The sequence below is a fragment of the Erinaceus europaeus genome, chromosome 12 (assembly GCF_950295315.1).
Source record: "Erinaceus europaeus chromosome 12, mEriEur2.1, whole genome shotgun sequence".
NCBI lineage: Eukaryota > Metazoa > Chordata > Mammalia > Eulipotyphla > Erinaceidae > Erinaceus > Erinaceus europaeus.
Window position 1 is genome coordinate 12,268,713 of NC_080173.1, and position 12,275 is coordinate 12,280,987.

The 12,275-nt window shown below is 49.7% G+C and overlaps 1 protein-coding gene across 5 annotated transcripts in view; it reads left to right on the forward strand.

The window, feature by feature from the left end:
• Nucleotides 1-12,275, forward strand: part of LLGL2 (LLGL scribble cell polarity complex component 2) — a 42,883-nt gene that overhangs the window by 14,093 nt on the left and 16,515 nt on the right. For all 5 annotated transcript variants that reach the window (XM_060202747.1, XM_060202749.1, XM_060202750.1 and 2 more), the window contains exon 3: nt 10,259-10,356. In XM_060202747.1, the coding sequence (XP_060058730.1) occupies nt 10,259-10,356 (98 nt within the window). The remainder of the gene's footprint in view (nt 1-10,258; nt 10,357-12,275) is intronic.

The following is a 12,275-nucleotide window of genomic DNA, read 5'->3' on the forward strand; positions in this document are numbered from 1 at the left end:
CAGAGAACACTCCCAGAGACTTGTTTGGGTGGGTGAGGTCCCAGTATGCCCTTACCTCTGCATTTCTAGCCCTGAAGGAAGTGTTGTGAGGTCAGGATTTGCCACCATCACCCCCCCATGGTGACTGAGTAGGGCTTGGAGACGTCAGGTGTGCAGGACTCCCAGAGCCCCCAGGCCTGCCAACCTTCTCTCAAGGGGACAGTCTGTGAGTGATTGACTGGTGGAGGTCTCAGAAACCTCAGCATCTATCCACGAGGGAGGTAGAAAGAAACCCTGTTGACCCCTCTGCTGCCCCTGATGAGGCGGGAAATTTTGCACCCTGAAAAGGTGGCCAGTTCCAGTGAAAACCGGACAGACAGGCTTGGCAAAAAGGGATTAACCCCTGCCCCCAGTTTCCAAGTGGGTAGTTGGGTGGGGTGAGGCTGGGACAAGACCAAGATGGAGAAATCACTCCACAGTGCTTCCCAACTGATAATCCTCAAGTTTGCCCGCCCCAACCCCAAACCTGGGGTATGAGGAGAAGCTCCTAGAATTCATTTTTCCTTTATTTGCATGTCCCCAAAACAGGCCTTTCACACCCACTGTTCATACAACCCAGGACTGGGGGAGGCTCAGAGATCTTTGCCCTCCCATTTGTTTAAGCAGTTTTATTTTGGTTTCAGTATAGAATATTCGCTCATCTATTTTGTGTAAAACATAATAGAGTATCTTTGCACTCTGGCATATACAATGCCAGGGATTGAACCTAAGGCCTCACACATGTTGTTCCTCCCTCTGTCCACTAAGCCACCTCCCTGGCCACCCTCCAGGACTTTCCTAGTCTGGTGGGAGAAAGGGGACTGTGAGGGTCTGAAATTTCACTTCTTGAGGGTGGAGGTTCTTGAGGGTAGAATGGACATTCTCCAGGCTCCAGGTGAAGGTACTAGGAGGGCTGTTAGAAGCCAGGTCCTGAGGTTTGAAAGCCTGGGTGGTCCCATTCACAATAGTCCCTCTCCCCCAACTTCAGACATCTCCCTCCCCCTCCACCCCACCTCTGTGCCAGCTGCTGAGGGACAGAGACTGGAATCTGGAGTCTGGCCTGGAGCAGGGGAGTAAGCGGCATCTGCAGTATAGAGAAGATAATGCTGGATTTTTGCGTTTTTTTTTTTTTTTCCTTCTTCTTCTTCTTAAGTGAGAACCAGGTGTGCTCAGAGCTTCCCATGGAAGGGTGTGGGCCTGAAAGAAAGCACTGTTGACCTTGGGGGGTGGGGGTGGGGAAGGGGGGGCGTGTTTAACACCATCCCTAGCTCCACCTCCTCAAGATGCAATAGCCAAAGTGTTCTCTAGGACTTGGCCCTCTGCCCTCTCTCTGGTGGGTAAAATGGCCCTGATTGCAGAGTAGAGAACTGTTTGGGGCATGAGATTGATACCTAGTAATGGCTGGCTTATGGAAGTGAAGGGACAGCCAGATTGCATGTGGATGTGATTGCGGGATCTCCGGCGTTGGTGGGGCCCTGGGCGGGTAGAGGCATCAGGCACAGGGATGGGGAGCCCAGGAAGGGGGTCGGACAGTTGGTATGTTTGACTTAAATTGACAACATGGATGATTTCCTTTATCAAGAAGACACTCTCATGCCTGAGGCTCCAAAGTCCCAAGTTCAGTTTCCTGCACTACCATAAACCAGAGCTGAGCAGTGTTCTGGGAAAATAAAATAAAACAAAACAAGACAAAATCAGTTTCATGTGGTTGGTGGTGCCAGCCCTGGTGCCTGGGCATGTCACTCACCTCTAAAATGAAGTGGCAATAGAAGGTGCCCATAGTTTTAGGATTAGTGGGTTAGTGCATGAATTGTGAGGCCACCCAAGGCTAGGTATCTGGCTTGAGGTTAACTGGCACAGACTCTGCCAAGCCAGAGCTCTGAACTCCCCCCGGATGCTATGGACATTGCATGGCCCGTGTCTGCTAAGGCAAACAGCGTCCAGAGCAGGCTGAGTCTGGCCAGAACTTTGAACAGAGCCAGCCTGGGAGTGGCAGTTAGGGCTTTGTGTTGGGGATGGGTTGGGACACTGATACAGGCAGATCCCAAGTGACTTCCAGACACCAGCTTCTAGACCAGCACTGGGCCTCTCCCTCCAGTACCTTCTGGCTAAACTTCTTGACACCCATACCAAGAGGGTGCCTCAGAGAACCGGGTGCCCAAGCCCAACTGAGTACCTCAAAGAGGACAATGACTCAGAGAGTGGGCTGGGCCAGGGCAGCAGGGACAGTGAGGGCTGTGTGTCTCACTTTTTTTTTTTTTTTTTTACTTGGGTACCTGCAAAGGAACTGTGTCTGCAGACAGAGTCTCTGAATTTTCCCTCAGGGGCTGCTCTGGCTCTCCAGGGCTTCTGTGCCCAGCACAATGGAAGAGACTGCGGCCCAGGGACCTGGACCTGTCTGACTGCTGGCTGTGCTGCTTGCTCACTGAGCGACTATAGGCACAGTCCTTATCCCCTCTCCTCAGTCTCCCCACATGTAAAGTCCGGTGTGTGTTGAATAAGTCAAGGTCACTCCAAATGGTGCCTGGCACACGGTTGGTGCCATACCAGGGTCTGCCTCATCCTCACGGCTGCTCACAGAGGGCTGGGGTCCCCCCTCCCCAATCCTGCAATGAGGAAACTGTGGCCCCCAGTCTCGTGCAGTAGAGTGAAGGGCCATGACTGGAACTGGGAATTCCTTTCCATCTGTGACCAGCTTTGTGGCCTTAGGGTGGAAGATTCACCCTACGTCCAGGGCCTCAGTCTCTTCATAGATGGGCAGGGTATGGGTTTCTCTGTCTTTTGAGGAGACAGACCAACTGAGATCATGAAGCCCCTTGGGTACCTCAGAGAGAAAGTGGTCCTGGAGAGTCCAGAAGCTCATGCCAGAGTAAGACCCCTTCCTTGAAAACCCTGTTAGGCTTGTTGCCTCCCCTGGTGAAGCTAATCTGCTGGTTGATAAAGGTGAACACCCCGTGCTTGGGCCCTTCCTGCCTGGGCCCAACTCCCCACGCCAGCCGCTGAACAAACACTGTGTTCCTGACTAGCTGCTCCTCTCCGGGGCCAGCTCATATTGTCTCAGCTTGTGTGTGTCTAGGCTCCTGGTGTCAGGTGACAGCCAGACAGGGAGGGCTAAGTTGTGAACACCACCAGGAATCCAAGTTGGCCACACCCAGTATGGGGCAGTGCTGGCCAGCTCAGTCGAGCACACCCCTGGGCAGCCCTCCTTCCCACCCCAGAAAGTGCCAGAGACCCTGTGGCCCTGGATCTTGGATGCCTGCTGTTTGTGCTGAGAGAAGGATGAAGACCCCCACTGTCTCTGACAGACAGCCTTTGCTCCCCTTCCAAGAACCCAGAGTGGCTTCCTAGACCAGCTAGACAGACGGGCTTTCTCTCTACACAGGGCTAATGTTGCAGCTTGGCGGCGCCAGTACAGCTCTGCTCCGCTTTCCCCGCTCCCCGTCAAAGAGTGCATTGTTTTCTGTTCCCTTGGCAGAGGTCACCTGAGCCAGGTAGAGATTGGGGGCAGGGCCTGCCAGGCTGAATGCTACACTGGGGTGGGTTTTTGTGTGTGGAGATGGAGATGGGCCACTCTTAAGAGTAGACGCTGAAGATAGCTGTGGTCTGAGCTTGGGAGGGCTAGCCTTGAAATCCCTGACCTGCAGCCCAAAGCTGAGGCCCACCCTTACTTCCCAGTGAAGGGGTTATTCGGGCTGCTGTATGACCCCCAAAGCATCCCTTCAGCTGAGCCTCTGCCCCATAGGGAGGTTATCGTCCAAGTGGACCTTGCTCCCCAGGGCCAGATGTTGTGAGGCTGCTAGGAGTTGGTGGAAGGGACAGCCAACAGTGGGGAGCTAGAACTTTGTGGAACCTTCCTGCTTTCTGTCTGCTTTCTTCAGTCTGCTGGGGGACCCAGGTTTCTAATTCTCCTGTGCCCCATAGTTGACCTGGGTCCTGTCCCCAAATCCGGGTCCCTCTATTCTTTACTCCCAGCAATTCCCTGGGACCCGTTGCTTAGCCCTCAAATCACCCCAGGTGCTTTTGCTTAATCTCATCTCATATAATCGCCCCATTCAAGGATTTGTGGGTTCCATTTGCATGGTGAAGCTTGAGCTTGCCTGTACGAGGGAAAATACCCTACAGCCACACTGTTTGCATTTGAACCCACTCTCTAGGCCCCTGGCCAGGTAAGAGCACCTTGATTCTCCCCTTATTTCTCCTCCTCCCTCTTCTCCTCCTCCTCTTTTTTAAAAAATATTTATTTATTCCCTTTTGTTGCCCTTGTTTTTTTTTTTTTTTGCTGTAGTTATTATTGTTGTTGTTTTTGTTGGATAGGACAGAGAGAAATGGAGAGAGGAGGAGAGACAGAGAGGGGAGAGAAAGATAGACACCTGCAGACCTGCTTCACTGCTAGTGAAGCGACTCTCCTGCAGGTGGGAAGCTGGGGACTCGAACTGGGATCCTTATGCCGGTCCTTGCACTTTGCACCACCTGCGCTTAACCTGTTGCATTGCCGCCTGACTCCCCTCCTCCTCCTTTTAAAGATGTATTTAATGAGATAGAACTAGATTATCAGGGGGCCAGGCAGTGTCCCTTTCCCTCTCTATCTCCCTTTCCCCTCTCAAAATCTCTCTCTATCCAATAAAAAAAAAAAAAAGAAAAACCAAAAAACTAGAGTATCAGTGTTATAATTAGTGCTGGAGATCAGATTCAGGACCCCACACTGGCAACTTCTGTACCTTACTACTGAGCCACTTCCCTAACCATACTTGCTTTGGGTGGTGGTGTCAGGGGGTGGGGGTTTCGTTTCCCCTTCCCCACCTCATAGTTCTCATCTTGGAGACGTTGCCACAGGGGTATAAGATAATGAGGGGGAATTAGGAATAGAATGTGGGGCACTATGGGCAACCTGGGCCTTACGGCCCCCGTTATGTATCTTCTTGGTGTTCGTCTTACTTGAGCTTAGGGCCACCATGCTCAGTGTAAGCTCTAGCATTGTTCTATTTATCAGATGGGGCGGGAGGCTCAAAAAGGCAAAGTAGTTTACAACGCTTTTTTTGTTTTTGTTTTTTAATTGACTAGAGTACTACTCAGCTCTGGCTTTATGGTACTGCCTGGGATTGTAACCTGGTACCTTAGAACCTCAGGCTTGAACATCTTTTTGTGGGGCCAGGCAGTGATGCACCTGGTTAAGCACTCAAATTACAGTGCACAAGGACCCAGGTTCAAGCTCCTGGTCTCCACCTACAGGGGGAAGGAAAGCTTCATGCGTGGTGAAGCAGGGGTGCAGTTACCTCTTTGTCTCTGTCCCTCTTTATTCCCCCTCCCCTCTCAATTTTCCTGTCTCAAATAAAAATATTTTTAAAAGTCTTTTTGTATAACCATTATATTATCTCCCTAGCTCACCTCCATAAGGTACCAGAGCTCAAACCTGGGCTATGTGTTTGATAAGGCATGTACCCTACCTGATACATATATCTCTTGGCCTCTAAGTTAAAAAAATTAAAATGTAATTTATAAATAAGTGGAAGAGGAGTCCTTTTTTTTTAAAATATTTATTTTATTTATTTATTCCCTTTTGTTGCCCTTGTTTTTATTGTTGTAGTCGTTGTTGGATAGGACAGAGAGAAATGGAGAGAGTAGGGGAAGACAGAGAGGAGGAGAGAAAGATAGACACCTGCAGACCTGCTTCACCGCCTGTGAAGCGACTCCCCTGCAGGTGGGGAGCCGGGGTTCGAACCGGGATCCTTATGCCGGTCCTTGTGCTTTGCGCCACCTGCGCTTAACCCGCTGCGCTACAGCCCGACTCCCCGAGGAGTCCTTAAAGTTCCTGGGACTGATTCCCTCTGGTCTCTCCCTGTTCCTTCTAAGCCAGTCAGTGGGAAAGAAGGTTGACGTGGGGTGGGAGGAAGGGTGGCCACTGTGTCCCCTTCAGATGCTTTTGAAAGGAAGTGAGGAATGAGGACAATGGTTGAAGATGGGTCCAGCTCTGGTTTCTCTGGTTTAGTGGACAGAAGCACAGGTGACTCAGGTAAGATGCTGGGAAGCCTTCCTGCACTGACAGGAAGATATAGGACCTAGGAGTCTGACAGAAAGCTACAGAGTCTTCTCTGGTGGGACTCTCCTGCTGGTGCCCTGAGGGAGAATTGTCTAGGACAGAGCCTGGTTCAGTAGGAATGTGAGTCACATGTGTAAAGTGTTCTAGAGCCTCAGAGATAGTTTGGTGGTTATGTAAAAGTGAGATTCAGTCCCCTGCACCACTGTCAGAGCTGAGCCAATGCTGTGGTTAAAAGGGGGGGAGGGTGGCAGTAGCGCAGTGGGTTAAGTCCACCTGGCTGGAAGCGCAAGGACCTGCTTAAGGATCCGATCCCGGTTTGAGCCCCTGGCTCCTCACCTGCAGGGGAGTCACTTCACAAGTAATGAAGCAGGTCTGCAGGTGTCTTTCTTTCCCCCTCTCTGTCTTCCCCTCCTCTCTCGATTTCTCTCTCTGTGCTATTCAACAACAGTAATGGCAGCAATAACAATAACAATGGCAACAAAATGGGGAAAAAATGGCCTCCAGAAGCAGTGGATTGTATTGCAGGCACTGAGCCCCAGTGACTACCCTGGAGGCAAAAAAAAAAACCTGTAAAGGCTGCATTAACTTTTTTTAAACAAGTGAAAATCTGATAGTAAATTCTGTTTATCAGGGTCAGATGGTAGCGCGCCTGGTTGAGTGAACGTGGTACAATGCACAAGGACCTGAGTTCAAGCCTCTGGCCTCCACTTGGAGGGGGAAAGCTTCACAAATGATGAAGCAGTGCTGCAGGTCTCTGCCTTTCTCCCTGTTTCCCCTCTCCTTTCTTGATTTCTCTCTCTACCCAAGTAAATAAATAAAATGTAAATTCTGTTTAGTCAGCATCTCCAAAATAATGCTTCATAGGTTAGTGAGAGGTTTTTCTGTTCCTGCTAAATCTTTAAAATCTGGATATAAATTGCACTGACACACAGATTTTTCAGGCATTAACTTCTCTCTGGAAATAAATGGTCTGTGTTGAGAGTTCAGAAGATTTATAGTTGAAAAAGGATATCTGAATCATCATCTGCTTTTTTTTTTTATAATCATCATCTGGCAAGTTTTTCAGGAACTGAATTATCCATTCTTAAATTTAAGCTGATTAAAATTAGATCATACATCCAGTTCTTTATGCAAATGATCAGAATCCACACACTGTCACAGTGGGGACCATGGAGCCTTCTACCTCCACAGGCTCCTGCAGGATTTCCCCCTTGACTGCTCCGAATTCCAGAGGCCCTGGCCCTGAGCTGCTGCTGCTGTCTCTGAGAACCTTGTCTGAGCTCTGGCTACTGACTTGAAAACCCCCCACACACACACACCTGAGACTGCCAGCAGCCTAGTTGGGCCTCTGGAGAAGTTGGTTTTACATACACACACACCCCTCTCCCATTAGCCCCTACCCTTTTCCTGGGAAATGTTTACATTCCAGATGCCCTGCTATCTCCCCTGGGCTTCCCCCAGTTCTACATTTTTCACATAGCTGGTGGGGAACCTGGGGTGGGGAGGGAGGGTACTGCCGGGTGACTTTCACACTCCCAGCTGTCCCTTCCCAGGTTTCCAGGTACACTCATATACAGGACAAAGAGCCAGGTGCAGGGGTGGGGATGTGGGGTGAACACACCTATGTGAGCCCAGGTATTTATACAACAGGCAGTCTTTGGAGCTCTGCCTGCCCGCCTGACTCTAGACCAGGACTTTTCAGGAACCAGTGGACAGGGTGCAGCGAGCAGGCACGTATCAGTTGAGTTTGCTAAGCTGTCCTGGGAGCTTATCGCCAGGCCCTAGCTCTTCCAGTGCCTCCAAGGCCTGATGGGAAAGCCAGGCTAATATGGAGGAGAGGCCTGGACTAATCAGGCTCCCACTGGCATAATCTTTTCCTTTAAAAATTTTTTAAGTCGGACCAGGTGGTGGCACACCAGTGAGGCACTCATAGTGCCATGCACAAGGATGGGCACAAGGACCTAGGTTCCAGCTCTCTACCTGCAGTGGGGACACCTCTCTCTCTCTCTCTCCCTCTCAGATTTTATTTATGAGAAAGATAGGGGAGAGAGAGAGAGAGAGAGAGAAAGAACCAGATATCACTCTGGTACATGAGCTGCTGGGGATGGAACTCAGGACCTCATGTTTGAGAGTCCAATGCTTTATCCACGCACCATCTCTTGGACCACCAGTGAGGACACTTCTCTATCTTGCCTCCCCTCTCAGTATTTCTCTGACCTATTAGCAGTGGATTCGTAGCACTATCACTGAGCCCCAGCAATAACCCTAGAGGCAAAAAATAATGAAACAAAAACAGAAAAGGAAAAACAAAACAACTCAGGGAGTCAGGCGGTAGCGCAGCGGGTTAAGTGCAGGTGGTGCAAAGCACAAGGACTGGCGTAAGGATCCCAGTTCGAGCCCCTGGCTCCCCACCTGCAGGGGAATTGCTTCACAAGTGGTGAAGCAGGTCTGCAGCTGTCTTTCTCTCCCCCTCTTTGTATCCCCTCCTTTCTCCATTTCTCTGTCCTATCCAACAACAACAACATCAGTAACTACAACAATAAAATGACAAGGGCAGCAAAAAAGGGAATAAATAAATATTAAAAAAAAAAAACAACGGGCACATATAATGCCAGGGTTCAAATTCAAACTCAGGATCTCATGCTTATGGGCCCAGCACTTTATCCACTGTGCCAGCACCCTCCCACCCCCCCTCTAACCTCCCAGGCTACAATGTAACCTTTTCTTATTGGCAAGATAGAGTCTGTGGTTTAAAAAAAAAAAAAAAAGGTCTGCAGTAGCTGGCTAGCAGCCTTTCCCCCTTTCCCCTGCTCTGATCTGGCTCTGCAGGTTCACTCTCTGGGCTAGAGGATTAAGGAACAACCAAAATCCTTGAGGTTTGTCATTCTATATCCAGCATTTACCTCCCTCCCTTTGTAGCCTGTAGTAATTGCTGGAGCTGTCTGCCTGACTTGCAGGTAAAGCTAGGAATCTAGGATGGGTCATCAGTGCCATGGGCAGTTGCATAATATCTAGAAACAGAGGCCTGGTGACTTAGACCACAGAGAAGGACCTTCAGCTGGTTAGAAGTAGTTGTAGTACTTTTAACAGGTTGCCTTGGCTATAGGTGGGGAAACAGAACACAGAGCTGCACATACATGCTGCAAGCTCTGTGTAGCTTGACCCTGAGTAGGCCTGAGTACAGACATGCATTCTTACATAGTCACATGTACAGAAAGGACCCACACGCCAAGATGTTGGTATGGGTCACTTCCCGTTGTGGGAGTTTGGCTATTTGTAGTTTTCTTTTTTGTGGGTGTTCCAGGTTTTCTGTAATGAACTTCAAGAATAAGAAATGAATAAAACTTTGTGTCTGTGACAATACTCCAGAAACATCCCCTTGGGAGGGTGGTGGGGAGGAGTCACAGCGACTACAAGGACATTTAAGAACAGACATAACAGGGCTGAAGATGACTCAGGTGGCCCAGAGCCAAGAAGGGCTTCTATGGTTTTGCCAAGCCCAAGGGGCCAGCTCAGAGTCACAGTTCAGCCACCACTGTGCCAAGCTGCTCATGTTTCCCTTCCCCTGCCCCTCTTCCTCCCTCCCTCCCTAGGAAGCCTGGGTGGGTCACCTGCAGGTTGGTAAAGGAGTCAAATTAGTGCTCCTGGAGAGCACATGTCTAGTGAGGTGTGGGGAGGCCGGGCTCCTGAGAATGGTCACACGGCGGCCAGGGCAGTCAGCAGTGGGCTGACAGGGTGCGTCCATTATAAAGAAGAGGGCTGGGAGTTGGGCCATAGCGCAGAGGGTTAGGCACAGATGGCACAAAGCGCAAGGACTGGTCCGAGGACCCCCCCCCGGCTCCCCCTCTGCAGGGGAGTGAAGCAGGTCTGCAGGTGTCTGTCTTTCTCTCCCCCTCTCTGTCTTCCCCTCCTCTCTCCATTTCTCGCTGTCCTATCCAACAACGATGACATCAATAACTACAACAATAAAAGGGGGGGGGATAAATAAATAAATAAATAAATAAATAACTAAAAATGAAAGAAGAGGGCTATCTTCACACTCAGGTGTTTAGATCAGGTAGGAGCCTGATCTAAACAGATTCCTACTTCCTGTGCTGGGGGAGGCTCTTCTGCAAGTCCTGTATCCTGTTCAGCCCCCCCCAACCCCATAGCCCACTATGGGTGCATGTCTGCCAGTCCTCACCATGTTGTTTACCTTTGCAGACGGTGGAGCATGGCTTCCCACACCAGCCCAGCGCCCTTGGCTACAGCCCTTCCCTTCGAATCCTGGCCATTGGCACCCGCTCTGGAGCCGTCAAGCTGTATCCTTTCTGTTCTCCCCACTCCTATCTGGGGAAGGGTCTGGGCACTAGTGGGATTATATTGGGTAAGGACCCACATCATCTCCATAAAGACAAGCTGCAAATGTCCCCACTTGTTCCTGGGCGTTGCAGTATCCTCTCAAGTCGGCCCTAAAGGTGTGGGTAAGTGGTGACAGACAGGTGATGCCAAGACACTTTTTTTGAGGCAGTGATGGTGGTGCTGGGGACTGAGCCCAAGGCCTCACTCATGCAAAACTTGTGTTCTACCACTATCCCTGGTGCCAAGAAGCTTTGCCTAGCTTTGTTCCTGCTGACCCAGAGCTCTGCTGAAACCAAAAACCAGGTGACCTTGGGCTAGAGGAACAGCTAGAAAGCAGCTTTTAGATTACGCAGTGCCCCGAACACCTGCAGGTACACAAGTACACATTCCAGAGAACACAGGGACACTTCCTCCCAAGCCTGAGGCGACTCATTTTTCAGTGGGTCATTTTTTTTCTTCCTTCCCTCCTTTCTTCCATCCATACTTCCTCCCTCCCTCCCTCCTTCCCTTTCTTTCTTTCTTCCTTTCTTCCTATTCCCCAGAGCACTGCCCCAGGTCTAGCTCTGGCTTTTTTTCTTCTTTTTTTTTAATATTTATTTTATTTATTCCCTTTTGTTGCCCTTGTTGTTTTATTGTTGTAGTTATTATTGTTGTTGTTGTTGTTGGATAGGACAGAGAGAAATGGAAAGAGGAGGGGAAGACAGAGAGGAGGAGAGAAAGATAGACACCTGCAGACCAGCTCTGCTTTTTATGATGGTACGAGGACTGAACCTGGGACTCTGAAGCCTTGAACATGAAAGTCTTTTGCAGAACCATTACACTATCACCCCCAGCCCAAGTGGGTCATTCATTTTTATCCAAAGCATTGGTTCAGGGTTGACAGAAGTGGCCAGCCATTCCAAAGTCAAGCCCCCAGCTCCCGGGATGGAAGGTATATATGGGTCTGCTGATTGGGCTGGGCTATATGTCCTTCTACCTCCAATCTAACATGAACCTCTAAAATTAGCCAGCATGAGACTGAGGGGAATTGGAAAATGGGGGACTACCTTGGTGGGGGTAGATAGCACAATGGTTATGCAAAAAGACTCTTATGCACAGGTTCAGTCCCTCTACCACTATAAACCAGAGCTGAGTAGTGCTCTGGTAAAAAAAAAAAAAAAAAGAAAGAAAGAAAATGGACCACCTATAGAGAGCCCAGCTGGCAGAACTAATCCCTTCCTGTTCATCTCTGCTGGAGGTGTTGTAGACATTGGAGAGAACCTGGAGAGATAATATAATAGTTATGTAAAAGTCTTTCATGTCTGAGGTCCCAAGGTCCCAGGTTCAATCCTAGGTACTATCTGAAGCCAGAGGTGACAAAAATTACAACGATAAAATTATAGGGAGGTGGGCAGTAGTGCAGCAGGTTGAGTGCATAAGGACCAGTGTAAGGATCCCGGTTTGAGCCCCCAGCTCCCCACCTGCAGGGGAGTCGCTTCACAGGCGGTGAAGCAGGTCTGCAGGTGTCTGTCTTTCTCTCCCCCTCTGTCTTCCCCTCCTCTCTCCATTTCTCTCTGTCCTAGCCAACAGTGATGACATCAAGAACAACAACTATAATAACTACAAAAATAAAACAAGGGCAGCAAAAGGGAATAAATAAACATTTTTTAAAATTATGATAGGGGCCGGGTGGTGGCGCACCTGATTGAGCGCACGTTACAGTGAGCAAGGACCCAGGTTCGAGTTCCCAGTCCCCACCTGCAGGGGGAAAGCTTCACAAGTGGTGAAGCAGTGCTGCAGGTGTCTTTGTCTGTCTTCCTCTCTATCCTCCTTTCCTCTCGATTTCTGGCTGTCTCCAACATATAAATAAAGATAATAAAAAAGGGGAGGGATAGATAGC